General features: G+C 28.8%; 4 protein-coding genes across 5 annotated transcripts; 3 read left to right on the forward strand and 1 right to left on the reverse strand.

Annotated features, from left to right (window-relative positions):
* The first annotated feature begins 311 nt into the window (after window positions 1–311).
* On the forward strand, window positions 312–3,898 carry LOC107065672 (nuclear RNA export factor 1). Its single transcript, XM_015319574.2, has 10 exons — window positions 312–780; window positions 1,015–1,307; window positions 1,390–1,485; window positions 1,560–1,800; window positions 1,875–2,065; window positions 2,139–2,248; window positions 2,321–2,357; window positions 2,450–2,670; window positions 2,758–2,920; window positions 3,031–3,898. The coding sequence occupies exons 1-10, from the start codon at window positions 636–638 to the stop codon at window positions 3,250–3,252; spliced, it is 1,719 nt and encodes a 572-aa protein (XP_015175060.2). The 5' UTR covers window positions 312–635; the 3' UTR covers window positions 3,253–3,898.
* Window positions 3,899–4,370: 472 nt separating this feature from the next.
* On the forward strand, window positions 4,371–6,515 carry LOC107065675 (uncharacterized). Its single transcript, XM_015319577.2, has 3 exons — window positions 4,371–4,773; window positions 4,847–5,202; window positions 5,281–6,515. The coding sequence occupies exons 1-3, from the start codon at window positions 4,649–4,651 to the stop codon at window positions 5,847–5,849; spliced, it is 1,050 nt and encodes a 349-aa protein (XP_015175063.2). The 5' UTR covers window positions 4,371–4,648; the 3' UTR covers window positions 5,850–6,515.
* On the reverse strand, window positions 5,912–9,661 carry LOC107065671 (GTP-binding protein 2). Its single transcript, XM_015319572.2, has 7 exons — window positions 9,407–9,661; window positions 8,640–8,915; window positions 8,256–8,549; window positions 7,862–8,122; window positions 7,384–7,777; window positions 6,984–7,269; window positions 5,912–6,900 (listed from the first exon to the last, which is right to left on the reverse strand). The coding sequence occupies exons 2-7, from the start codon at window positions 8,911–8,913 to the stop codon at window positions 6,616–6,618; spliced, it is 1,794 nt and encodes a 597-aa protein (XP_015175058.1). The 5' UTR covers window positions 8,914–8,915; window positions 9,407–9,661; the 3' UTR covers window positions 5,912–6,615.
* Window positions 9,662–11,748: 2,087 nt separating this feature from the next.
* Window positions 11,749–16,001, forward strand: LOC107065676 (Ecdysone-inducible gene L2). Of its 2 annotated transcripts, none has more exons than XM_015319578.2 (7): window positions 11,749–11,908; window positions 12,679–12,903; window positions 13,001–13,065; window positions 13,250–13,334; window positions 14,155–14,344; window positions 14,440–14,759; window positions 14,853–16,001. In XM_015319578.2, exons 1-7 carry the CDS (start codon window positions 11,906–11,908, stop codon window positions 14,871–14,873), a joined length of 909 nt encoding a protein of 302 aa, XP_015175064.1. In that variant the 5' UTR covers window positions 11,749–11,905; the 3' UTR covers window positions 14,874–16,001. The 2 variants fall into 2 exon arrangements, with proteins under 2 accessions (XP_015175064.1, XP_015175065.1); XM_015319579.2 differs by having other exon boundaries at window positions 14,440–14,756.
* The last annotated feature ends 10,052 nt before the right edge of the window (window positions 16,002–26,053 follow it).

Raw genomic sequence — 26,053 nt, forward strand, 5'->3', positions numbered from 1 at the left:
ATTATTCCTAGTTTCTTATTGGTAGTTACTAATTTGAGGTGGTACTTGCATTAAGCTTGCATAGTTGTACGCTTGCGCAGCTACATACGTGGAATATGCATGTTCATACTGACGTCACTATTTAGGCGCACGTGCTATCGACGTGCACGTTCCCATGGACGTATCTATGTGTAACAGTAGATACGCATAAGGGGCCCTTCCCAGTCGTCCCGCATTACAGTGACAGAAACCAGAAGATGGATTACCAGCAATGATACCTCATATTTGAGTGAAGTATATACGTTACTGAGATAGTGTTTGTGTTTGGGAAATATTGCCCATCCAGTTTACAGTAGTCTTTCGACAGTTGGCTAGCATTGCTGTCGTTACGTAGTTACGACGCCAAAATATTTAAACAAATAGTAAATAATAAATATTAAGTAATAAATAAATAAATAAATTGATTAATTACTATTTATTTTAGACTTTATTCGTAAGGTAGACAAAAATAATAAGAAAGTTTATACAATCAACGAGTTTTTATTTAATTAAGTGCGAACACATTTACATATAGATTAGAACTTGAATCAGTACTTTGTTTTTGTTTATAACTTGGAAGCACGTGGTTATATAATTTGTTTTGAAATCATTTCGAAATGTCGAAAAAGTCGAACAAATCTACAAAATCTACAAAATCTACAAAATCAACAAAATCTACAAAATCTACAAAATCTAAGAAATCAATACGGAGAAAACGAGGCAAAAGGAAGGGAAGGAGAAATTTTGAAAATAAAACATTTGGTAAGTAATAACATTCGTTTTGTTTATAACACAGTTAATTTTAAATCAATTCATTTTTCACTGATAAATAATTCACAATTTTTTATGAAGATATAGAAAAAATGAAAAAATGTACAAATAGAACGTTTATTAATTTCATGCATTTTTACATAATTGTGATAATAATTGCATTGTCTATATTAAATTAACCTATATTGTGTATCATATCATATCATATCATATCATATCATATAGAAATCAATAATCTATCTGGACGAACGAACAATGGAAGCGGTGCTAGTACAAGTCGCGTGTTTTTTAAACCTCAACAAATATCGAGCATGAATATATCAAACAATTTAGGTTTGATATCAAATGATCTTGTTCAAATGGCAGATTCTAATAAAAATAGTAGACAAGAAATCACTCATGGAATGAATCAAAGTCTACCTCATTCAAGTAATAGTAATTTACATCTGTTAGCAAATAATATTAATTCTAACTCGAAAGCATTTATAAACCCAAAAGCTGAGTGGTTTAAATGTGTAGTAAGTATTTTTTGTCTATTCGTCATCACTTATACAAAAAGAGTATTACTTAAATGGAAACATTTACTCACTTATTTTATAGGTATCATTTAGTAAAGCTTATGAAAATCCTTGGAGTCAATTCCAATTAGCGCTGAATAGCGCAAGATTTAGAGAGACAAGTATTCTACCTGTAATGGTAAATATCTTACCTGTGCTACTTATGTATTTATAACTTAACTTTCTAAGTCTTCTTTTTGTAATAATTTCTAGTTAAACATATCTGAAAACGAAATGTCTTTTTACATCTATGAATATTACATAGCATTTGAATTGAATAGAATTCATATTAATATTTTTAATGAACATGGATTTCGAGTCAGCATTACATCAGAATATCCACCACAGTGTGAAATCAATGATGATGTAAAAACAAAAATAAAAAAGGTTATAGCTACATCAAATATTCTAAACCGAAATTGTATAGATTTATCTTTATTTTATACTAAAGAAGGTTGGTGAAACTAATTTTTTATGATTTTTTTGTATCTTTATGAAGAAATATTTAATTCACGATTTTTCTTGTAGACTTTAAGCATCATTTTTACCCCCTATATCAACCAGCCATAATGAAGATCGTGTTAGATTCTTTGCACGAATATGCACCTAAGTTACAAGCATTACGTTTAAGAGGTAACAAGTTAAACACACTTGAAAGTCTTAAACTAATACATAGACAATTACCTGAATTACAAATGCTTGATTTAAGCGATAATAAGGTATATAATTTATATATATTATATATTATATATCTCTAATTACATTTATACATGTAATATGTATCTATCGTAGATTCAAATAATTGAGCAATTAAACTATATAAAAGCATTACGATTGAAAGTTCTTTTTTTGACAAATAATCCTGTGCGCACAAAGTACAAAAATAGGGACGACTATAATAGGTAATGTACTATTTTACATGATTTTTTTCTCTTTCAACTAATGTTAATTAATTATTTACTAATGTTATATAGAGATGTACGCACAATATTTCCAAGACTTCTATTTTTGGTAAGCATAAAGCTTAATTATCGAATACCATAGACAAAATTGTATTCAATTATGCATATAAGATATTAAAGGTATAATAATGTATTTTACAGGATTACGTGAAATTACCGCCTCCAATATTATTTGACATTGATGATGTAAAAGAATTGCCTCTGACTCAAAAATTATTCGTTAATAATGCTTCGGGACAAAATATAGCAGACGTGTTCGTGTCAGAATATTTTTCTATTTTTGATAGCGAAAATAGGCACCCGTTATTGAATGCGTATCATGAAAATGCACAATACAGTTTAACTGTAGGAAATAGTGACGAGTAAGCAAGCAAGCAAATGATAATATATATTATTTCTTATGTTCTCATTTCTTTCTCTTTTTATTTATATATATATGACATTTTCAGATTAAGAGTATATTTTTCAAAAGATAGAAATTTATTAAGAATAACCAATTGCAATGAGAGACAGAAATTATTAAAACAAGGTAAATTACAAGTTCTATCTCTTATAACAGAACTACCAAAGACAAAACACTATTTAAATACAATGGATGTCAATGTTTTAACTGTAAGTAAATATCTTTTGTAGAAAGTAAATAACAATTCTTTCAAACGCTTTATATAAATAAATTGTTAAATCATAGGATAGTATTTATTTTGTCTTTCTTACAATTACAGGAACAAATGATGTTGATCGAGCTAACAGGATTTTTCAACGAATCGAATAATCAGTTACGCTATTTCAATAGAACATTTATTATAGTACCAAAAGAAAACGGTTATTGCATTTCTAATGAGCAATTGTTTATTAATATGCCTACTGAGGAACAACTTGCAAAATTCTTTAATAATGATACTATGCAACAAATATCCAATGTATTTGAGAATATGGAATTATAATTTTTCAAGAACTTTTCAAACTTGAACAAGTACTTCTTCAGATAGCATTAACAACATAAAATTTAGTTTAAAATAAGAATAAGGATAAGTAATAATGCCATTGTATATTTAAGTTGTTTTTTAAACTATCTTTGTGTCAGAATTAAAAAGAAGAAATGAAAGTATTGTAATGAAAGTATATGATTGAAAATTTGTTTTCTTTTTTTTTTTTTTTTTTATTTGTTGCGTTGCCGCACACTTTTAATTTGACGATCGTGCTCAGAAATAGGAAGATCGGACGGCTATAGCCATTATTTGCGGCAACGTGTTAAGGAAATGTACAAACATAACACAAAGCATATTAAGGATTTATTGAGAATGTTTATTTGTCTTCTTTACATGTATTATATTTTTGTATTATATGTGTATTATTGTACTTTTCTTTTTACTCTTTACTTCTAAACTCTTAGAAGTTCGAGGTACTTTTTTTTTTTTATTATAAATCTTTTTATATTCATTCAATTATTAATCAAAGAAAATACGCCCGTCTTTTTTCGCCTTTTTGTAATCAACAACGTTTACACGATTTTGATCTTTTGTTTCTCCAGGCGGATCATTTATCCACATATTACTGTGGATCTAAAATAAAAATCTAAAATAAATTTAATTTTAATTAGTATTATTTAGAATTAGTTTTTTTATTATATATTATTGATAAAAAAAAATTGAATAAATTGAATGTACTTTTGCATGAAACACAAATTAAATTTTAATTATGCTTGAACTTTATACACAAAAATTCTTCAATTATAATATCGTAATATCGTAATATTGTAATATTGTAATACTGTACAGAAACTTATTGAGTTTCAAAGTAAATAATAATGAAATACATTTTATGTATATTCCCTATAATTTAATATCTGAAAAAATTTAATTCCACAAATTTTCCATAAAATACAAGTACAATTAATTTTTCTTAATTAGATTATAACCTGTTAACCGGGAAGTTTCCTTTTTAATTACGCAGCTCTTTTTATTATTTATTTATTATTTCTTATATATTTATGCTTAAAATAAATGAAAAGATTATGAAATATATATTTTTTCGTTTATTTATATATATAAAATACAAAGGTTTGTACCTATAGCTTTCAAGTCAAACAATTCAATTTGAATTTCGCGCCATAACTTAAGATTGGATTTTCAAGGCGGCAATTTGAGTGCATTCGAGCTAACATAACCTGTTATTTGTGACTAGGTTGGATTTATGCAGTCGTACGTGCATTCAAAACGTCTACAGTTAATGGACATTTAAACAATTTATTATATTTATTAAAACTTATTAAATAATATATAACCTTTCCTTTTGATAATATTATTTCATATTTGTCTTAGAATATTATAATAAAAAAATATGGTTGTTTTTACTTGTAATCATTGCGGGGAGACTTTACAAAAACCACGTGTTGCTAAGCATTATCAATTTCAGTGTTACAACAAGCCTTATTTAACGTGTGTGGATTGTTTAAAAGATTTTCAGTAAGTATTTGTTTATTTGTATTTTTTAAACTTACATTTTTTCGAATTTAATTTAAGGTGAATATAATTTAAGTGAACAGGAATATGTACAACATACAAAATGTATAACTGAGGCAGAACGATATGGTGGTAAAAACTATGTTCCAAAGGCTGCAGCTAATAAGGGTGAACGTAAACAACAAGAATGGCTTAAAGTCGTTAATAATGTACTTGAAACAAATACGGACTTATCACGTGACGAAAGAGAATTTTTGAAAGGTTTGTCAAATTGTGAAAACGTACCCAGGAAGAAAGTGAAATTCATTAATTTTGTTAATAATGCATTTGGATTTCGAACGAACAAGTCAATCATTGAAAGCGTTTGGGACAAAATGGAAAAAGCCCATCAACAATCAATAAACAGTAATGTTAAGCAAGAACAAATTGAAAGTAAGTTTGTGAATAATTCTAGATTTGATAATATTATATTACTATATTTTCTATATCTTTTTATTTAAATGTTATTAGAGACCAATGGTAATCATAAAGTAAAAGAAGTGGCTAAAGAAGATGAAACTTTGACTAATAATTTGGATAATAATGTAGCAGAAAATCAGAATAATGAAAATATATGTAAAGAAAGTAAATGTGATAATAAACAAGATAACGAAAATAAGGAATTATCTGACAATAATTGTATCAAAGGATTAGAGCTTAAGAAAGACAAAAAATCAAAGAAAAGAAAACACTCGTCATTATCTGCAAACACGGAGGAGGAGGAGGAGGAATCTTCTTCTGCTATTAAAAAAAATCATTTAGACAATGAGACTGTAATTACCAATGAAACTGCTAACGAAAGTCAAAATGAAAATGCATCATCGGAAGGAATGAAATTTAGCTGGAAAAATACTATTTTAAATATAGTATCGATTAAAGGGGAAATATCTTTAAAGAAATTACAAAAGAAAGTACACGTACAATACACGAATCATTGTCAAAATGAAATAACGGATGACAAATTTATGAATAAGTTTAATAAGAAACTTAACAAAATGACTGAAGTTATTGTATCCGAAGGAAAAGTAAAAATGGCATAGATATGTAAATTATTATTGATAATCAAAAGTTTTATGACAAATATATATTATGACCAGAAATGTAAAAGTATTTCTGTTTATTTTTATTTTGTTTTCTTTTATACCACGAATACTACTTTCATTTTATTTCTATAGAAATATTTGAATTTTGGTAAATTTATTTTAAAGGAAGAGAGAGAGAGAGAGATATTTTCATTGAAATACAAGGAAAAGAAAAGTAGTATTTGTAATATTATATAATACATAGTATTTTTTTTTTATACACATAAGAAAAATATATGGTAACATCTTTTTCATCAAACTGTTTTTTTTTATAAGCACATTATATATACTATACTATTATTTAATGAAACGTAATATTTAAATTTTATTAATCTTGGTAACACGTAAATCCTTTAAAGTCAGCTACAGTCCTAAAAGTTATCGTTTTTTTTTAATTGTTAAATAAATATTTTAATGAAATCAAAATTCTATTTCATAGAATTTATTTTGTTTTTTTTTCTTTCTTTTTTTTTATTATTAGAAAATATTGAAGTAATAATCCTTTCCGATATTCTTGAAATCTATCGACGAAGATATGTTTTTCTTTATATTTAATTTTTTACTCTTAAATTCACGCAACTTTCATTTTACATGAGAGACTTCATATTTTCTTTCTCTTGAAAACATTATACTGTACACACCATACACACACACGCACACGCACACGTGTTGTTGTTGTTGTTATGTAGCTAATTTGTGTTATATAAGGATTTGTTTTAATTAATTACTGTATAGTATGTTGCGAACCAATTAATGGAAAAGTTTGTGTAATTTTACCAATTCCTTTGGTACGACCCTCTCTTAATAAAAGACGCATTCCAACATGAAGGTATTCTGGATGACTAACAAACCTAAATAATATAGATGCCGTGTCATTTGTCTGTAGACCTCTGTCTTTCATATCCATTATACCTTCAATTATACACGTCTGTCTTACGTTACCTACATGAACAGTAGTTTGAAAACCAGAAAAAATTGCAGTAGCATGGTAAACAATTAAAACAGTAGCCTGAAACATGAAATGTTTCAAAATATAAAAACGAACTTAAGTGAAAATCAATTCGATTAATTAAAATACGTTAAGAATATTACTTGAAAAAATAAAGTTCCATATGGCTTATCTCGTACAGAGACTAAAACCATGCCTGGTCGAAAATGTGGTAGAGGTGGGCTGCGGTTAGTAGATGGTTCCAAAGTTAAACTGGCACTTTGCGATGCTCTTACCAAACAACAAGGAGCTTTATTACGATGTATACTGGCAACTTTGACAGGACTAAATTTGCCATCGGGTAAAGGTCCTACCAATAATCGTGTTCCAGGTGCTATTGCACCTTTTACAAGTAACCCACCTAAAACTGGTTGGGGTAAATCGGCAACCCTGGAAAATCGTTACTATTATGTTAACCGTTTAATCAAGAGGGGTGGGGGTAGGTATTTCTAACAATTTAAGATAACGCAATATTATTTGAATATACAACAAAATAATTCTTACCTAAAAGTTTCATCGATTTGAAATAAACATGATTCTGGATCAGAATCGATAGGATTTGTTTCAGATGGTGGTAAATCTCTAATAAACGATGTTAATTCTCCTAATCCTTTTCCAGTAACACAACTGACTGTAAATACTGGTATGATATCTGTTTCGTAATACTGCGATATATTGTTATTGATGTTGTATAGTAGTAATTGTTTATTATAACCATGTGCTTGTATTGCATTTTCTAGTTGGACCAAGGTATCGTGAGTATTATAAAATCCAAGATCTGTTTTATTTAAAACAATGAAAAATGGGAGTCTTAATGTTAAGCAAAGAGCCATATGTTCTTGCGATGCTTCATTCATTGGTGGTGCAATTACCAATATCGCATAATGAGGAGAATATCCTATACACAATGTTTCATTATTTAATTTCATTTGAAAAAAGTAAAAAAGAAAAGAGACAAAGGGTTAAGAGACAAATCTTTTACCGGTTAAACCTGAAACTGTTGTTCTTAAATATTTGCGATATCCAGCCAAATCTATAAAGGTAACAACTTTAGAAGCACGTTCACAAATTTCTTCTGCCGTTGGCATTTGAGCATAATTTAAGACGTGACCTTCGTTATCAAATCCAATGATTTCATGGGAAATGGAGGATGTGCGACCTGTTTTTATTTCATGAAGATGTCGTAACATATTTAATCTTGCTCTCCCTCTACCATTATCTAATTCACCTTGCGTTAACACTCCTAAATAAATATTCCTTTTTATAAACTCTAATATACTATTTAATATAATATATTGTAAATAAATAAAATATCATTGCAGAGCAAACTTTAAGTATACTTCTCTACCTTAAATGTCCTCTGCTAAGCCTCTCACCTAAGAGAGTTGACTTTCCAGCATCTTGAGCACCTATTACGGCAAGCCTCAAATCCACGACACTTTCTTGATCCTCTCTATCATCTTTTCGTAATTTTTTCACCAAAACTTCGGCCACTCTTCTTTCCTCGTCATTTTGTTTGTCCTTCATATTTTTATATTTAGAAATAGCAACTCTTTCACGAAGCACGCAAGTTGTTGCACCTAGTCTGGAAGCCATTTCTTTTAAAGTTTTCAGAGATGCCTTCAATTCATCTTTTGATAATCCAGTCAATCTTCCATTATCTTCAACTCCTAGAGATATTATTTTTAAACGATAAAGTCAGATACTTTATTAACCATTTTTTTTTGTTTTTCTTTCAAACAAATCTATTGTAATGTTACCAATTTGATAAATTGCTTCCCCGTGGCCTTCTTTAAGTCTCCATTTCATTTGCGTAACAAGATGTTCAAATCGTTGATTAGACGGATTTATTAATTTCAATTTATATTCAACATTGCCTTGTTCCGGTTCAGGTGGTAACTTTTCTTCTTCACCTTCATCAACACTGTCATTTTCACAATCAGACGCATCTTCTTTAGTTTCCAAATCGTCCCACGTACTTCTTATAATATTTTTCTCATCGTCTGGGTCAAATAATGCCAGAAACGACTCCATATCTACAAATTATTGTTAAATATTGTTAATCCAATTCAATGTGATGCAATAATATATGAAATGATACGATATACCAGTAAGTATACGGAAATTCTGGCACTAATACGGGGAGATTTTTTTTTATTTCTGAGAAAAAGCAATGAGTAGTATTATACATATTACATGTACATATGCCAACACACAACATAAACAGATGTATATACATGTATACACATATATTACAAAATGAAGTCAAACGTAAGAACGTATTGCGTGTCATTTCTTCTTCTTCTTCTTACGTACGAATTATTTTTAAATATAATCAAACTAAGTACCAGATAATACAATATATAGTTTATTTATTATGTCATTGTTATTTGAACGCACAGCTGTTTGATGAAAGTGAAATGACAGTGTTATCTACAATCTTGTATGGAATAATGACGTAACACGTTTTCAAACGAACAAAACGTTAATGGAAAGATTTATATTACTAATATAAATAAAAACTTACTACATTTTCTAGAATTTCAATCTTTTCCACGAAATGAACCGTACGTTTTAATCTAATCTTCTTCAATCATTCAAGCTTCTTGACGTATGAGTGTTGTGCCCGCCATGACAAATATTTCTTCCTGACGTAGTCTTACCAACATTCAAAAGTGTACGCATTTAATGACGCAATTTTATATCATTATTGTGGTTTTAATTCTTTCCTTTTAAGAGATCATTTATACTTGAACAATCATTTGTATTTTTATTTAATTTTCTTCTCTTTTTAATTTACATTGTTTTTTTTTTTGCTCCTAGAAAAAATATTTATACATCCATTGAAGACTGTAATGTAACATTACAAAAAAAAAAAATAAAACAAAAACAAAAAAGAAAATGCAATCTATAGGGAATAATAAAAAAGGGATAAGTAGCGTCATCTATGAACAAACAAATGCAACTGCATAAGTGTATATATATATATATATATATATATATATATATATATATATTGTTTCATCGGAATAATTTGAAATTGGAAATTGAAAATAAAATAAAATAATTTCCCTAGCCGTACACACAAATGTTGCAAAGTTATTCGATTTTTTTTACCAAATATTTTTCTAACTATTTATTTATTATCTGTGCTTATTGGTTTATTATTTAAAAAATGCAAATTATTCTTTTCCTTCGGATGACAGATTACTTTTTTCTTTTGAAATTAAATCGATAATCAATAAAAATCGATAGGTATTTTACGTCAATCGGTTTGGTAATTCAATAAATTGATCTATATATAGATATATATATTATATCATATATATATATATGATCGGTATTACGTATTTGCGCTATAATAAAACTATTAGAAAAATATTGAATCGATTAATTCGTATAGTAGAAGAAGAATATAGATGATAGCTTGAATGCGTCCGCTGATGACAAAATCTTCTCTCTGATGGACTATTCAGAAGGAAGGCGCATTATCTCAGTTGGATCTCTTGACAACGTAAACACAAATTGCGATTCGCCGGGCACAATGTCAAAAGAGAATTTAATTTATTCATTCGCCCTGGCCACATCTCTATGGCTTCGTTTTTTTTTTTTCTTTTTTCTTTTTTACAAAGAACAAAAAAGGACAGAGAGAGAGAGAGAGACAGAGAAAGACTAGGAACGTGCGCGCGTGCTAAAGAAAGAAAGAGAGAGAGAGAGAAAGGAAAGATACTCGTTTCACATAGCCACGAGTTTATCAAATTGCGCGTTATTTCTAATTGACGAATATAATAAATATATTTGCTAATACTGCGAAAATAAATATACAAAATAATGCGAAGTTAGCATTGTACTTCAGACGAGCATCTTATTTCTTTATTTAACATAACTATTTGAAAATTAGAAATATCAGTCGATTATAAATCGTCGAGTAATTGAAATTATGTCATCGTGGGATAAGTATTTGTTTATTAATTGATCCAATACAACTTTTCGTATGTTAAGTTAATGAGAAAGAAAAAAGAAATATAAAAAAAGATAGAACAATGAATATATTACATTATAATAATTATTGAAAATTCTAATTCATAATGTTGCAACGTAAACCCGATTTATGCCAATAATTTTAATGATCATCAGAATCATAGATCTTTAAGGATAATGCGATGACATCACCGACACGCGACAATTATCAGAGAAAGAATAAAAGTAAAAGTTTAATCTTGTTTGCGTTTCCTATTTAATATATATATATATATAGATTCATGGTGATAATTGAACTGCGTAAAGGTAGGAAGAAACTACCCCTAGAGCTGTTAAATAAGAAGTCGGAAATTGTGCGACATATCGGCGCGTCGTATATCCTAACTTGAACCCTCAGAGAGGTAAGGGGAGGAGGAGGAGGAGGAGGAGGAGTCGAATTAGGAAATTTCGTCCAAGTTTATTGAACAAGGGTATATTATACGTATTACGTGAGTCTCTTTCGTTTCGTTTCGTCTTCTCGCAATCGCTTTCAATAAAAGTAATTATCTCGTCGTTTTTATGAAAAAAATCGATGCCATAGATGAGGGTAGAAATTGTATGGCAATACATACGTGTATATATGCACGTACGTACCTACGTATATATATATATATATATTTTTTTTTTTACACGTATGAACGAAGCAAGTTAGTGTGGAAAACAGAAGAGAGAAAGAGAAGGAAAGGGAAAGGGAAAGCGAAAGAGAAAGAGAGAAAGAGTGAAAGAGAGTAAGAGTTAGAGTGAGAGAGTGAGAGGAACAGATAATGAATTCAATTGGTTATTGTGGGTGTAGGCACCCTACTCCGTTCGACAGCAACCAATCAGAAAGAAACGAGGGCTCCGGCTGCTACATTCGAAATATATAAATGTGCCAATATCTCCTCTCCACTATTCAGACAGTCATCCTTTCTTTGCCGGTGTTACCTGAACATTCCTTGTCAAAAATACGAAGAAGAAGACATTAAAGTCAATCTTTTTTTTTGTCTACACCAAAATATTTTCAACTATGGTAAGTTTTATTCTATGCAAACACACGTTTTGTTCTTTTTTTTTTTTTCATTTTTGTTTTATTTAAAACACGTTCGTAGAAATTTGACAACTATCTATTTTACGAAGGCTAGTATAGAATTTGTCTACTGTGAAATTTTCCTGATTATTATTATTCATCACGACAACGTGATTCATTTAATTAGACTCTGTTTCAAGTATTTTCCCGCCTTTTTTTTTCTTCATTTCGATAATTTCAAAGTATATATTCAACGAGGAATTCTCTTATCGCGATTTATACAAATAAGATGTAACAAGGCCAGAATCAAATTGCACAAATCCATGATATTCAAGTGTCACGTTTAAAGTTTCTATTGGTTGTGTCGTTCGAAGAGTTACTACCATGGTCAGATTAGAAAAATAATCATTATCTATTTGTATAATAAATATATCGATAAGTCCTTTTCAAATATGTACAAAGTTTGTATGCACTAACATCGGCTCATATATATATATATATATATATATATATATAATTTTATTTTTCAATTTCATCATTTTTCAAATTTGCACGAGAAATATAATTGTTTTATTTTTAATATTTATTTTTTTTTCTTTTACAAATAATAAATTAAATAATATACATATATGTATATGTATATATAGCTATACAGTAGGTTTCGCAGATTCGTAATTGGATTGCATGTTGCATCATTTTGGGTTCATCACGTTTACGATGGTAACGATATTAATCCAACTTTATTTAATTTTTTTTTCTTTCAATATTTACAGATGAAGCGATTCTTCTTAACACCATCGAATCTTTTCGTGGTCATCGTTACCACAAATATGATTTACGGAAGTCCTTTATCGATAATTAGATTGTTGGCACATAATCGTGCCTATTCTCGTTCTGGATTAAACAAAGATATTAATAATCATTTGGACGATGGAAAGAATTACGAGAATTCGATATCCGTCGATGATTCTGTTGCAACGGGTGATATTAATTTACAGGTATTGCGATATAAAATAAATCAATGGGTTCTTTTTTTTTGTGTTTTTTTTTTAAATGATTGCAACACTATTATCTTCTTTTTCTTTTATTTTTTAGGATAACCAACAAGATTGGACAAAGATTACGAAGAACCCAGCGAGTCCTATAACTGCTACAGTCGGGTTAGTTAGTCTATCGTAAAATAATAATAATAATAATAATAATAATAATAATAATAATAATAATAATAATAATCATCATCATAATCATCATCATTTTTTCTGATCTTATCTATACGAGAATCGTGTGGGCTTTTATGAATTTTATTTATTTATATTTATTTATCACGATCATTTCATTTTTTAGGAATAGGATCGAGTTAAGATGCGAAGCTAATGGCAGCCCACCGCCACAAATTCTTTGGTTGAGAGGAAACGATCCAGAAAAGCAGGTTTTTATTATTTCTAGATTTCACAGCTGATATACATATGTATGCCTGGATGATCATCGGTAGTGTAAGCAAAGAAGGGAAGAAAGAAAGAGAGAAAGAGAAGAAAAAAAAAGATAAGACAGAAAAAGAGAGAGAGAGAGAGAGAGGGACATAAATTTGGACGTGATAAACGATGTCCTGTCGCTTGAGAATCGCAATAATACTGTTTGTCATTCGTCCGGTCTTGGGAGATGACACGATTATATTTTATCTATCTCTTCATCTAAAGAAATAGATTGAAAAAGTAGAGAGATAAGTAAAAAGAAAAAAGAAATGAAATAAAATAAAGAAAAAAAAATATATATATATAAAAGTAGTTTCGATATTGAGGAATGCCGCGCAGAGCAGTTGACCTCTAACAATATGCATATTACAGTAGGACCTTGATTAACCGGTCTAATCGGGACCGGGCCGGGCCGGTTAAATTGTTGAGATCCACCGGATAATTGGGATCTGCCAAGTGTAGAATACAAGTTTCGTTAATGAATTAGAACATTGTAAGGATAACGATGACAATACATTTTCTATATTGAATTATTAATATTCCGATTTTTTTTTTTTGCTTTTTTTTTTCTCGACCAACGTCTAACTCTTTTTGTTATAACTTTTTTTTTTGTCTTCGAAATTCTTTCACACACACAGAGAGAGAGAGAGAGAGAGAGAGAGAGAGAGAGAGAGAGAGACTGTTAAAAAGAACGTCTATAATACATATGTTACCGGCTGGGGTTTAGTTCCGTTAAAATGTAGCATGATGTAACTTTGATATATTTTTGCATTCTAGCTAACCGAGTTCCTGGGTAAAAGTACGGCGGATCTTGAGATTTCTTCCGACGGTTGGGAAGGACTGGGTCAGGTTGTTTCGAAACTCGTCATAGAATGTGTTACACCGAACGATCAAGGCTTAATTTATTGCGCATCTGTAGCCGGGAAAAAAATGCAATTGTCAAGTCCAACTTTACTCTTGGTCAAAGGTAATTAATCTTTTTACATATTTTATATTTTAATAGAAAAAAAAATTGTAAAGACATTAGTGTTGTACATTTTGTCTGTTTTTCTAATGATTTAGATAAAGATAATGGAAACAACAACAGTTGTATCGGAGAAAATAAACCAACGATAACTTTACACTCACCGATGAGATTTGCTCTGATTGGATCTACGGTCGTTTTGCCATGTAGAGCTACGGGCAAACTAAGACCATATACGTATTGGTTGGACAATAACAATGCTGTTATACATTCGTCCTCGAATCCACGATACAAGATCTTAAGAAATGGAGATCTGGTGATAGATCCGCTCAAATGGACGGACATGGGAAGTTTGACCTGTTATGCCAAATCTGATTACCAAGAAGATAGTGCGACAACGTTCCTTTATCCTATGGTAGTAAGTCATTTGATTATTTTTCTAGATAAATCTATGATACCTTTTATTACTAACGGTTATATTTTTTTTTCTTTTCGAAATGATTTTTTCTAGGACGAAAAGAAGGCACTCTGAACGTGAAAGTAAAAAGAATAAAAAAAAACGATAATGAAAATGAAAAAGAAAAAAAAAGCAACAACCCAAAATGAGAGAAAGGCCACTGTCTCTGTTATCGATGTTCTCAAATCCGTACCATTAATAATATACCGATCCAAATGGATGATTTCAAAGAGTTGAGTGAAAGTATTGCTTGAGCAGCAGTATGCAAATTTGGTTGATTCATTTCGAGCGTCAGTTTAATATGTTTGTCCTTTCGATCGCCGCTCGCCGCTCGCCGCTCTGACAAATTTTTCTAACGAAGTGCACCTTCGAGCGCACTCACGCAATGATTGCTATAAATCAAACTGGATAAGACCAGTTGATCTTCCGACGAAATTATCGTAGTTTTCTTCTCTTCTCGTTTATTCGTCTTATGATAATACGTATATATATATATATATATATATATATATATATACATACACAGTCAAACTTGCCCTATTCGTCGAATTACAACAACGACGACGACGACGACGACGACGTCGTCATTTTTATTTATCGATTTGTTCTATTTTATATTTCTAACGAAATATATATTTTTAATACGTGGGTAGTAATCGTATATATATATATATATATATATATATATATATATATATATATATATATATCGGTATTTAAGAGCAAACATTACTGCTGCATTTTTAATTAACGCGTTAAATATGACGACAATAAAAAAGAAAACAAAAAAAAAGAAAAAAACAGCTACGCTTCGATATCTATAGAATTTTAAACGATGTACTTATTTGTGTTGTATATTGTGCAAACTGTTTGTTTATAGTTTTATATATATACATATATATATATATTTTTTTTACTATTAACTTTACTTTTAATTTCAATCTATAAATGTCGATATTTAGATAATGCTATAATGTAAGAGAGCTTTTTCAGATTCATTGTTACCGTTCAATGGTCTGCTACCTCGATTGTGCATTAAACAAAGATTGTATCTTATCAGTATTATTATTTTATTAAGTAATGTGACGAGAGAAAATTGTTCTAACGTGTTTTTAGACATTGATGCTTTCTAATACGTATTAAATTAATAATATAAGATATTAAAAACTTTCAATAAAATTCATAAACATGTATTATTAGCAACATTGTTTTGTCTCAACTATATATTCATTCCTTTCTTTTTTTTTCTTTTTTCCTACGTACGATTTATGATAATTACAATTGTTTTTTTTTTTATTAATAATAACATTGTACACAGATATTCGATTTAAAATTCAATAATTTATTGTGAAATGATTATCGTATTTTGCAAAAAAAAAAAAAAATAAATTTCAAATCAATAAGATAGTAGTTACCTACCGATAATACTTCCAAGATTAATCGTAGTTAGATTAACGGTCGACAGATGGCAGCACCAAAGTAAGTTTGTCAATATCGCGCGCAATCGCCATTTTAAATATTTATATTTTGCGGGAAATTTAATAGACATAAATAAAGAAAATAAATAAATAAATAAAAAAAAAAAACTCCGTACTTATATTAATTTATTTCCCTACGATTTAGTTATTACCCATCACACATAAAACTAAGTAAATTTGTTTGGGCGTACTTCGAAGCCAGTAGATTACATTTCTTTACCGTTTCAAATCGTTTATCGTACTGTCATATGCCACGTGATGAATCGCTTTCCGCATTCTCTTGGAATTAATGTTCCATTCGGATGATGTTTTTTATTCTCTTTCTCTTCATCCTTATAGTCCTTGATTTTTTGTTGTTGTTGTTGTTGTTGTTGAAGTAGCCGAGTCTACTCTGAGAAAGAAAGAGAGAGAGAGTAGAACGGAGCATATATTTTAACACTAAATTACTCGGTCGTCTCAGGTTGACACGAGCTGTATAAACGGAACCAAATAAACTAGAAGCAAGCCGGCGGCGAAGAGGAAGCGCGCCAGTCACTGATGACCGTTCTTCATTTAGCAATTCGTTACGCATTCTGATGCCTCCGGGGGTGGCCAGCCATCGCTTTTCTTTGCTAATATTCTTACTGACTCTTCACGGATAAGTCCCAACGTAAGTCCATTACATTCATCCACGATCATCCACGATCGTCCACGATCGTCCCCATCTTTACCGAGACGTTCACCGAGGAGACGTTGTTACTTTTCTTTTTATTTTATATATATATATGTATTCTATACGTAAACGTAAATGTGTTTTAGATCGTTCTAATCGCTAGAATATCAAGAAAAAGATCTAGTACCTATAATAGATATTATATTTGATATATACAATTATTTATGCCAGTACTTTTCTCATTTTTATTGACCGACATTCATATTTCAAAACGATCTCATTTTTCATCATCCACCATTAATGAACGCGTAACATTGTTCTAATATTTGATTAATTACTGCAATTTACACTTTGTCAATGATATGGTCCTATGGTATGTATGGTGTTTTTACCATAGCTAAATCAAGTTTCAGAGCTACTCGATTACGATCAAAATATATAGATGGCGTTTGTACGTATGTCCAATAAGAGACACGTTTAATATATTGGGTTGGCAAGAAAGTCATTTTGGTTTTTTAGTGTGAAATAAAACTCAATTGTTTTTAAATTAAAATTGAATTTTGTTTCTATAGCAACCTAAAAGTGTCAACTACCAAACTTGTTCAAAAGAACAAAATTCTAACATTAACAAAAGAATAACGAAACAAACATAACTTTATCAATTGGTGCAAGCCGAAATTACTATCTTGCCAACCCAATATTATAAATATTATATATTTCGAATAGATACTCCCCGCAAAAAAAAAAAAGAAAAAATATTTATATTCAAATATTTATTTCCTTTTATTTAATATCGAATAAAAATATAAATAAGTCTATAATTAATTGTAATAAAAAGATGTAATTGAGTAGATACTTTATTACACGTTGAGAATCAATTTAACACTAGATATACCACCATTTTCAATACACCTATTTTTACCACACTAGTCAAAATGAACTGGTGTATAAAAAAAGTTGCTTTTTGAGGCTTCCAAAAAAAAAAAACAATCAACGCATGTCAAATATCAAAATTTCTGATTTACCTGCGCACAATTTGCGTAATTTTTTTTTATTATTGATAAATGAAAAACGTATCTCTTTTAACACTGATATACCACCCGCCATTTTCAATATACCTATTTCTACCACACTAGTCAAAATGAACTGGTGTACAAAAAAAAATGCTTTTTGAGACTTCAAAATGACTGGTCTGGTATATCTAGTGTTAAAGTATAAAGATATATAGTTGAAGATAGTTATCTTTATATATATATATATATATATATATAATACTTCTGTGCGTATGTATGTCACTGAACTCCTCCTAAACGGCTGGACCGGTTTTAATGAAATTTTGTGTGTGTCTTAAGGTGGATTCGATAATGGATTAGCGTTACAATTCGGTCCAATTCAAGTTGTTTATTTAATTAATTTTTCATTTATAAATTGTTACGCGAAAAGTTTATAGATAGAAGTTAGTCGATAATTCGAGTTATAGAGAATATTCGAGTCGATAATCAAAGTTATTCGATTCCAGTTTGTAAATCGTAAAGTTTATAGGGTGAAGTTAGTCGATATTCGAGATGACGTTAGATTTTGTAATAACTTTTTAATAAAAATGTTTATCAAAACTATGGAGGGTAGAGGTAAGGAGTATCATCTCATATGGGAGAAAATTTGAAAAAGTGTCCAGCGTATGTTATAAATAACAGTTCAAAAACTTTCCAGAATGGCGCTGGTGTAGACAATTGGTATGGTATGAATGTAGCAATTGTAAATGTATTGTAATTGTTTATTTCTCAATCCTACTCTAATAATATTTGATGCTTCCTTTAAAATTTACCATGATACTAATGTGGCGTCACCTCAATTGGTTCGATTTCGATGGACACTTTTCATATACAGAGATGTTACTCCTTACCTCTACTACCCTCCATAATCAAAACGGTCCAGATTGTTACAGCTTATTCCAAAAAGTTTGAAATTTTTTAATTAAAGACGTGTGTTGTATCGGACTGATTGTGAGCCACAGCAACGCGTGGCCGAGGCACCCTTAGTATTCTCATAAAACTTTATAAAGAAGGTTGGTAATTTGAAAAGGGGGATGAAAAAGTAAAAGAATAAATAAGAATAAGATGAAGAAGAAGAAGAAGAAGAAGAAGAACTAGGGCAAAATAGGAGAAAACGTTGTGTGAGACGAGGTGGAAGGTTGAAGAAATATGAGAACTAAACGTATAACATGCGGTTAGAGGTTGTCAAGAGAATTTTTTTGTGTTCCGCGTTGAGAGAGAGAATCGTGCGTGTGGTATATACATAATCGAGGGATCACCGGTGTCTGCAGGTGCACATTTCTCTTTCTCTCTCTTTCTTTCTTTATATGATGTACCGGGTGTGCGAGTTTAAATGCATCGAAGAAGAGACGATGACGGTACGAATGTGATGGTTAGGCGTGCACTCGGCACGTCATGCACAAGGAGTAGTCTCGTTACTCAGAGAAAGGAAGAAGAAGAAGAAGAAGAAGAAGCAGCAGAAGGAGGTGGGGGAGGAAGAGGAGGAGGAGGAGGAAGAAGAAGAAGTAAGGTAAAGCAAGAGGTAAGGCAGGTAGGTTGGTAGTCCTAGAGAGTAGTACGTTCGCGAGGAAGTTGTCATAATACCAGTAATCAACGTTGTAATGTTGATACTGCGCGTCTCCACGGCGATTCGAATGCGTGTTCTCCTTTCTGCGCATACCTTATTTTTTTTCTTTTTTTTTTCTTCTTTATATTACCTTTATTTTTTATTTTATTTTTTTTTATATTTTTTTTATGACTCCCTCTCACCCCCACCAACCCTTCTCTTTCTTCTTTTTCTTTACGCTTCATGATCAGAGAAGAATTTCAATTATTGAGAAGTTAAACGTACCGTAAACAAAAAATACAGAAAAAAAGGTCATTTAATAGCAATTTAACAAGTAATTTCATGTAATTAAAAAAGAAATGATTTCTCAAGATATCACGATAATCTTTCTTCTATGAGTATGATTAGAGTTAGTATCTGATATATATCTCATGTAAATCTAATCTATTTATTATTTATATACGAAATTTTAATATAATTAATTAATTATTATATTCATATTTATATATGATCATAAAATAAATAAAAGAAAAAAAGATATTAGTCAAAAGGGGAAGAAACAAAGAAAAATAATAGACGAAGACGAAAAAGTATAGAATAAAAAAAATGTAGAAAATAATAGAAATAGTATAAAATAAATATGGTAATATAAATAAATGTAGTAAAGTAATATAGAAGTAATATAGAGAATAATTAATAAATAATATTTAATTTTTAAGTAATTAGTAATTTTTTTTTAAATATTACAAAAAATACTAAAGTAATATAGAATATAAAAAAATGTAGAAAATAATAGAAATAGTATAAAATAAATATAGTAATATAAATAAATGTAGTAAAGTAATATAGAAGTAATATATAGAATAATTAATTAAAATATTTAATTTTTAAGTAATTAGTAATTTTTTGTTTTTAAATATTACAAAAAATACTAAAGTAATAAAGAATATAAATAAATGTAGAAAATAAATAATATAAAATAAATAGAATAGAATATAAATAAATGTAGAAAATAAATAATATAAAATAAATAGAATAGAATATAAATAAATGTAGAAAATAATAGAAAACGTATAAAATAAAATAAAATAAAGTAAAATAAAATAAAATAAAATAAAATAAAATAAAATAAAATAAAATAAAATAAAATAAAATAAAACAATAAGAGAAAAGACGAAGACTGCGTGTAATAATAAATGAATGTAAATAAATCTCAAATTGACGGTGTAAAAGAGAAAAGAATAAACAATACGCGTTGTATACTTCCTTTCGTAGGAAGATGAAGTCTGATTCGAAAAGGGTAAAAGTCGGATGAGTTATCGGACGGGATAAAAGAGAAGAACGTAGATGAGAAAAAAAGAAAGAGAAAGAGAAAGAGAGAAAGAGAGAAAGAGATAAAGAAAGAAAGAAAGAAAGAAAGAGAAGGGGGTAGTAGAAAGATAGTGTGTCCGAAACGCATTAGTTACACGTACATATATAATATACGCGTATATATAGTAGGTACATCTGCCTGAAGGTAATAATAACGAGGGAAGGTGCAACACAGTAAGAGAGTCAGTCAGTCAGACTGACTTTCTCATAGAAATCCTCTCTTAAGCCCGGTCTTGAATACGTAGAAACTGTATTAGGTATAATTCAGAGTAGAGGGAGGGCCGAGCATGGCTAATGCGCGATCTGGTACAGCAATTAAGCTTCCGTGTTTTCTGCCAAGTAATAAGTGGGCTGCTGTTTCTAGAAGCGAACGCCCTATTCCTTCCCTTTCCTTTTTCCTCACTCCTCCTTTCCACCCCCTGCATCCTCCCCCACCATATATACACTTCTCTATACAACTTATGTTAGCAAGAGTTAGAAAAAAAACATACTATTCAAAGATTCAATGAATTTTATAACAAAGATAGTATTTATATGCGAATTTGTTGTTTTTTGTTTGTTTTTCATCTGATTATTTATAGTTTTATATTTAAAAAAAAATTTTTTTTTTTTTTTGGTATTCTACGGGCACATTATATTTTAGGTTAAATAATTTAAAGTATAGAAAAAAGTAAAATAGAGTAGAATCGATATTATTTAGTAAAATAACGTAAAATAGAAAAAAAAAATTATATTACTATATGTATGTATAATAATTATGTGTGTGTATATATTTTATATAACTTATTATATTTTATATTTAATATTATTTTATATATTGTATATTTTATATTATTTTATATAACTTATTATATTTTATATTTATAATATTATTTTTTATATTGTATATTTTATATTATTTTATATTATTTATTATATTTTATATTTTATATAATTACATTATAATAGAAGAAGAAGAAGAAGAAGTTTATTTTTCAGGTATACCCCTTTAGGGTGTTTACCCCGAAGGCCCCCCCCCTACATGTTCGTTCCCCTTAACAATATACTTAATTTTAATAATTATATTATAATATATTTTAAATTATATTATATTTTTATATTTATATTATGTATGTATGTATTATATTGTATTTATATATGTATATACTTTGTGATATTCTATATTCTATATTTATATTTATATTTATATGTTTATATAGTAATTATATATATATTTTTTTGTATTTTCTTCATAAAAGTTAACGAGTCGAAATAATATTTCAATTAACAATTGACATGAGTAAGAAAATTTGTATAAATATTAGAAATAGGGTAAGATTAAAAAAAAAAAAAAGGGAACAAACAAGTAAAGATTGTACGGTAAAAAGATTTGGAACGGAAATACGGCAAATTGCAATATTATACTCAATTTTTCTTTTTTTTTTTTTATTATCGTTCTTAGCCTTTCCGCTTCCTTTGACTGTTTAATTATGATACATTGTACATGAATCCTATAATCCATAAGAGATTCCCTTTATATATATATATATATATCTATCTATCCTGATTCGTAACATAAAAAAGATAATTGAAAATGATCAGTTGTATTGCACTAAAAATTCATATGTGAAAAGATAATAAATATAATCAATAAATTACTAGAATATCGTTCATACATATATATATACATTGAAATATCTACAAACAAAATGAGATAGTAGTTCTATTATATTATATTTACAATAATTTTCATTCATCCAATATTCGTGCACATTGAGAGAGATCTCTTTCTCTTTTGTAAGTTTGCGATGGTTGGTAACGACAATGGATTATTATTCGCGGCCACTTCCTGAATCCACAGAAACTCCACGGCCTGTAAATTATATTTCCCTCTCACCTCCTCTCCCTATCCTCATCCTCATCCTCATCCTCATCCCCATCCCAACCCACTCAACCTTTTTCTTCAACTCACAAAGTACAACACGATTCACTATATTCTACAGTAGGTAACAACAATAACAAAAACAACAACCAACAACAATAACGGAACACACAGCAGACAGGGGTAAGGAATCATCTCTTTTGTCGATGTTCATATTGAATTGATGACCATTGACATGCAAACGCCCAATTATTAGTTTCCTTCTTTTACAAAGAACCTTACAAAGTTCTTTGTGTAAATAAAGTATAGCGTTAGAGTAGTAGTATGCGTTTTCTTATTCGACAATGACCAACCCTTTCCTCTTTATACTCCTCTTTCTCCACCTCCTCCTCTTCCTCCTCCTCCTTTGCACACGTCAGCTTCCCTTTTTCTTGAGTTATGATCAACGAGTTCTCAAAAAGCATATCTAAGTATTATTCTTGTTTCTTCTTCTTCTTTTTCTTTTTCTTTATCTTCTTCTTCTTTTTCTTTTTCTTTATCTTCTTCTTCTTCTTCTTCTTCTTATTCTTCTTCTTGGATACATGTAGGTATAATATAAAATAATAAAAAGAATACAATAAAATAATTCTTACAAAGAGACGTCGTAACTACCGTAGGTATATTATCTTTTGATACTGCCAGTAAAAGGTTCTCACTTATATTTCTCAAAGTGTTTATACTCGAATAAGGTAAAAGTCATGTGCGATGATTCTCTCTACCACTCGAGGATATATAATTGGATTGGATTGGATCATATATCAAACATCTTTTAATATCGTACAATTTCTTTTTTGCTTCTATTCTTTTGTTCAATAATTTTGTAATCATAAAATGTAAGTATATAATATCTATGGCATATATATATGTATATAAAACAATGTAAGAAGTATCAAATGAAAGCACAGAGTCAGGGAAATAATACAGTTTTACGTTGGTTGGTTGTTTATGCCTCATATAATATTCAATTATGGTGATATAAATATATTCTATCTTTCCTTCTCTCTCTCTCTCTCTCTCTCTCTCTCTCTTCTATTTCTATTTTATCTTTTGTTTTTATAATATTATGAAGGAAATATACCTATTTATCTCTCTCTCTCTCTCTTTTTACTTTTAATTATAAACTATATTATAATATTATTATAATATAGTTTAATATAAATATAATTATATTTAATATATATATATTTTGTATATATTATAAAATTTTTATTTAAATATAATAATATTATATTAATATATATATAAATATATTAGGTGGACCGGAAAATAATGTCGTTTCTACATATGTCAAATTTTGTATATTTTTATCAAAAACCGATTGATTTTTATCAATTTGATATTAAAAATTTGCAGACTAGATGAAGAAAGGTTGTTCATAACAAAGTTGATTATATTATTGATTAAAAATATAAATTTGTTAGAAATTTATTCGTGTGAATGTAAGGTTAGAAAGCGACGTTACTTTCCGGTCCACCTAATAATTATAATAAATAAAAATAAAATATAATATATATATATAATATTATATAATATAAAATAACATAATATAATATAATATAAAATATATAATATAAATACATAATAAATATATTATAATATTTATAAATAATAAATAAATAATATAATATTTATAAATTATAAATATTAAATTTATAAAATATTATAAATATATAAATATAAATATATATAAATAAATATCATAAATATAAATATTATAAATATTATATCTAATATGTAAAATAAATAAAAAAATATATATATATATATATTTATAAAATATATAATCTAATATTTATAAAATAATATAAATATAATGAAACGAAACGAAACAAGAACAAAACAAAATAAATAAATACAAAAAAAAGATGATTTAAAAAAGCAATGAATAAAAAAAAAACCGAAAAAAAAAATTAAAAATCAAACCTCTTTTTTTTTCCTTTTTCACTCAACCATCAGGTAAAAATGAAACCACAAGATGCATTCGAGACTCCTGGCATATATGATTGTCCAAAGACAATTATCGAAAGGTCATAATATTGTTGTTCTCTCTTAATTTCACGAAGAATGATAAAAAAAAGTGGCGGTGATGAGGAGAATGAGGAGGATGAGGATGAGAATGAGGAGGTGGGGGTGGGTGGTTGAAGAAGAAGGACACATACAAAAATAAAAAGAACAAGGGTTATCTCCTTCTCGGATAAAAAGTCGTGGAATGTTTTATCGGTCATTAAACTAATTAGATTACCAGTATTGCAGCGGTCAGCTATAAATTAGCGTTCCGCTCGTTTACGACCGGCTTTGAGCCTTCGACCGAGCCTGCTTGCGGTTTGAAGCTGTGTTTTTGGCATGAATAGCTTATATCATTAGAAAGGTATAATTCTCTCTCTCTCTCTCTTTCTCTTTCTCTTTTTCTCTTTTTTTCTCTCTTTTTCTCTCTTTTTCTCTCTCTTTCTTTCAAATTTTCAATAATACCTCCTGTAGGGATTATAATACACATAATCTTAAATAATACGCTTGACCTTTTCTTTTTTTTTCTTTTTTTTCAAATCATACCAAAACCTGATTGGTCAAGTCAAGAAGACACAGTTTGTGACGATTTAAATTTTTCAAGGATATTGACATACACACACACACACGCATGTATAATATTAATACATTTATCAAATGAGAGAGAGAGAGGGAGAGAAAGAGATAGAGATAGAATTGGTAATGTATTGGGTTGTTCAAAAAGTAATTTCATTTTTCTTATGTGAAAATGAAGACAATTTTTATTTTGAGGTTAAACCTAGGCCTTTTAAGTGGACATTAACAGTTGAATTTAATTAATTTAATCTCTCAACGATCTCACGTCTTCTTATTTGTCGGTTTGCATCGACATTGTGTTAGGAAAAAACGAAATTATTTTTCGAACAATCCAATAATATCAATGAACAAATTTAATAACTCGTTCTAGTTTAAAACAAAGTTGTCTAACTATTAATTTATTATTTATTATTAATTAATTGTCTCGATATTAAAGATTGGTCAATAAGACACACTTTGACGAATTAACTTTGTCAAGGATACTATTAAATATACATACACACATATAATATTCATATTTTAATGGCCGCACGTCTATGCAGTCAAACGTCGTCAGGGACACCCGGTAATATTTTTCAAGAATTAATTAAAAAAAAAACTTTATTAAATTCATACAAATACTAACATAAAAAAACAACAACAACAATTTAATGACAAATTTAATTTTATATATAAT

This window comes from Polistes dominula, unplaced genomic scaffold, assembly GCF_049000335.1.
Source record: "Polistes dominula isolate Pdom_NZ unplaced genomic scaffold, Pdom_raw_medaka contig_23, whole genome shotgun sequence".
Classification (NCBI taxonomy): Eukaryota; Metazoa; Arthropoda; class Insecta; order Hymenoptera; family Vespidae; genus Polistes; species Polistes dominula.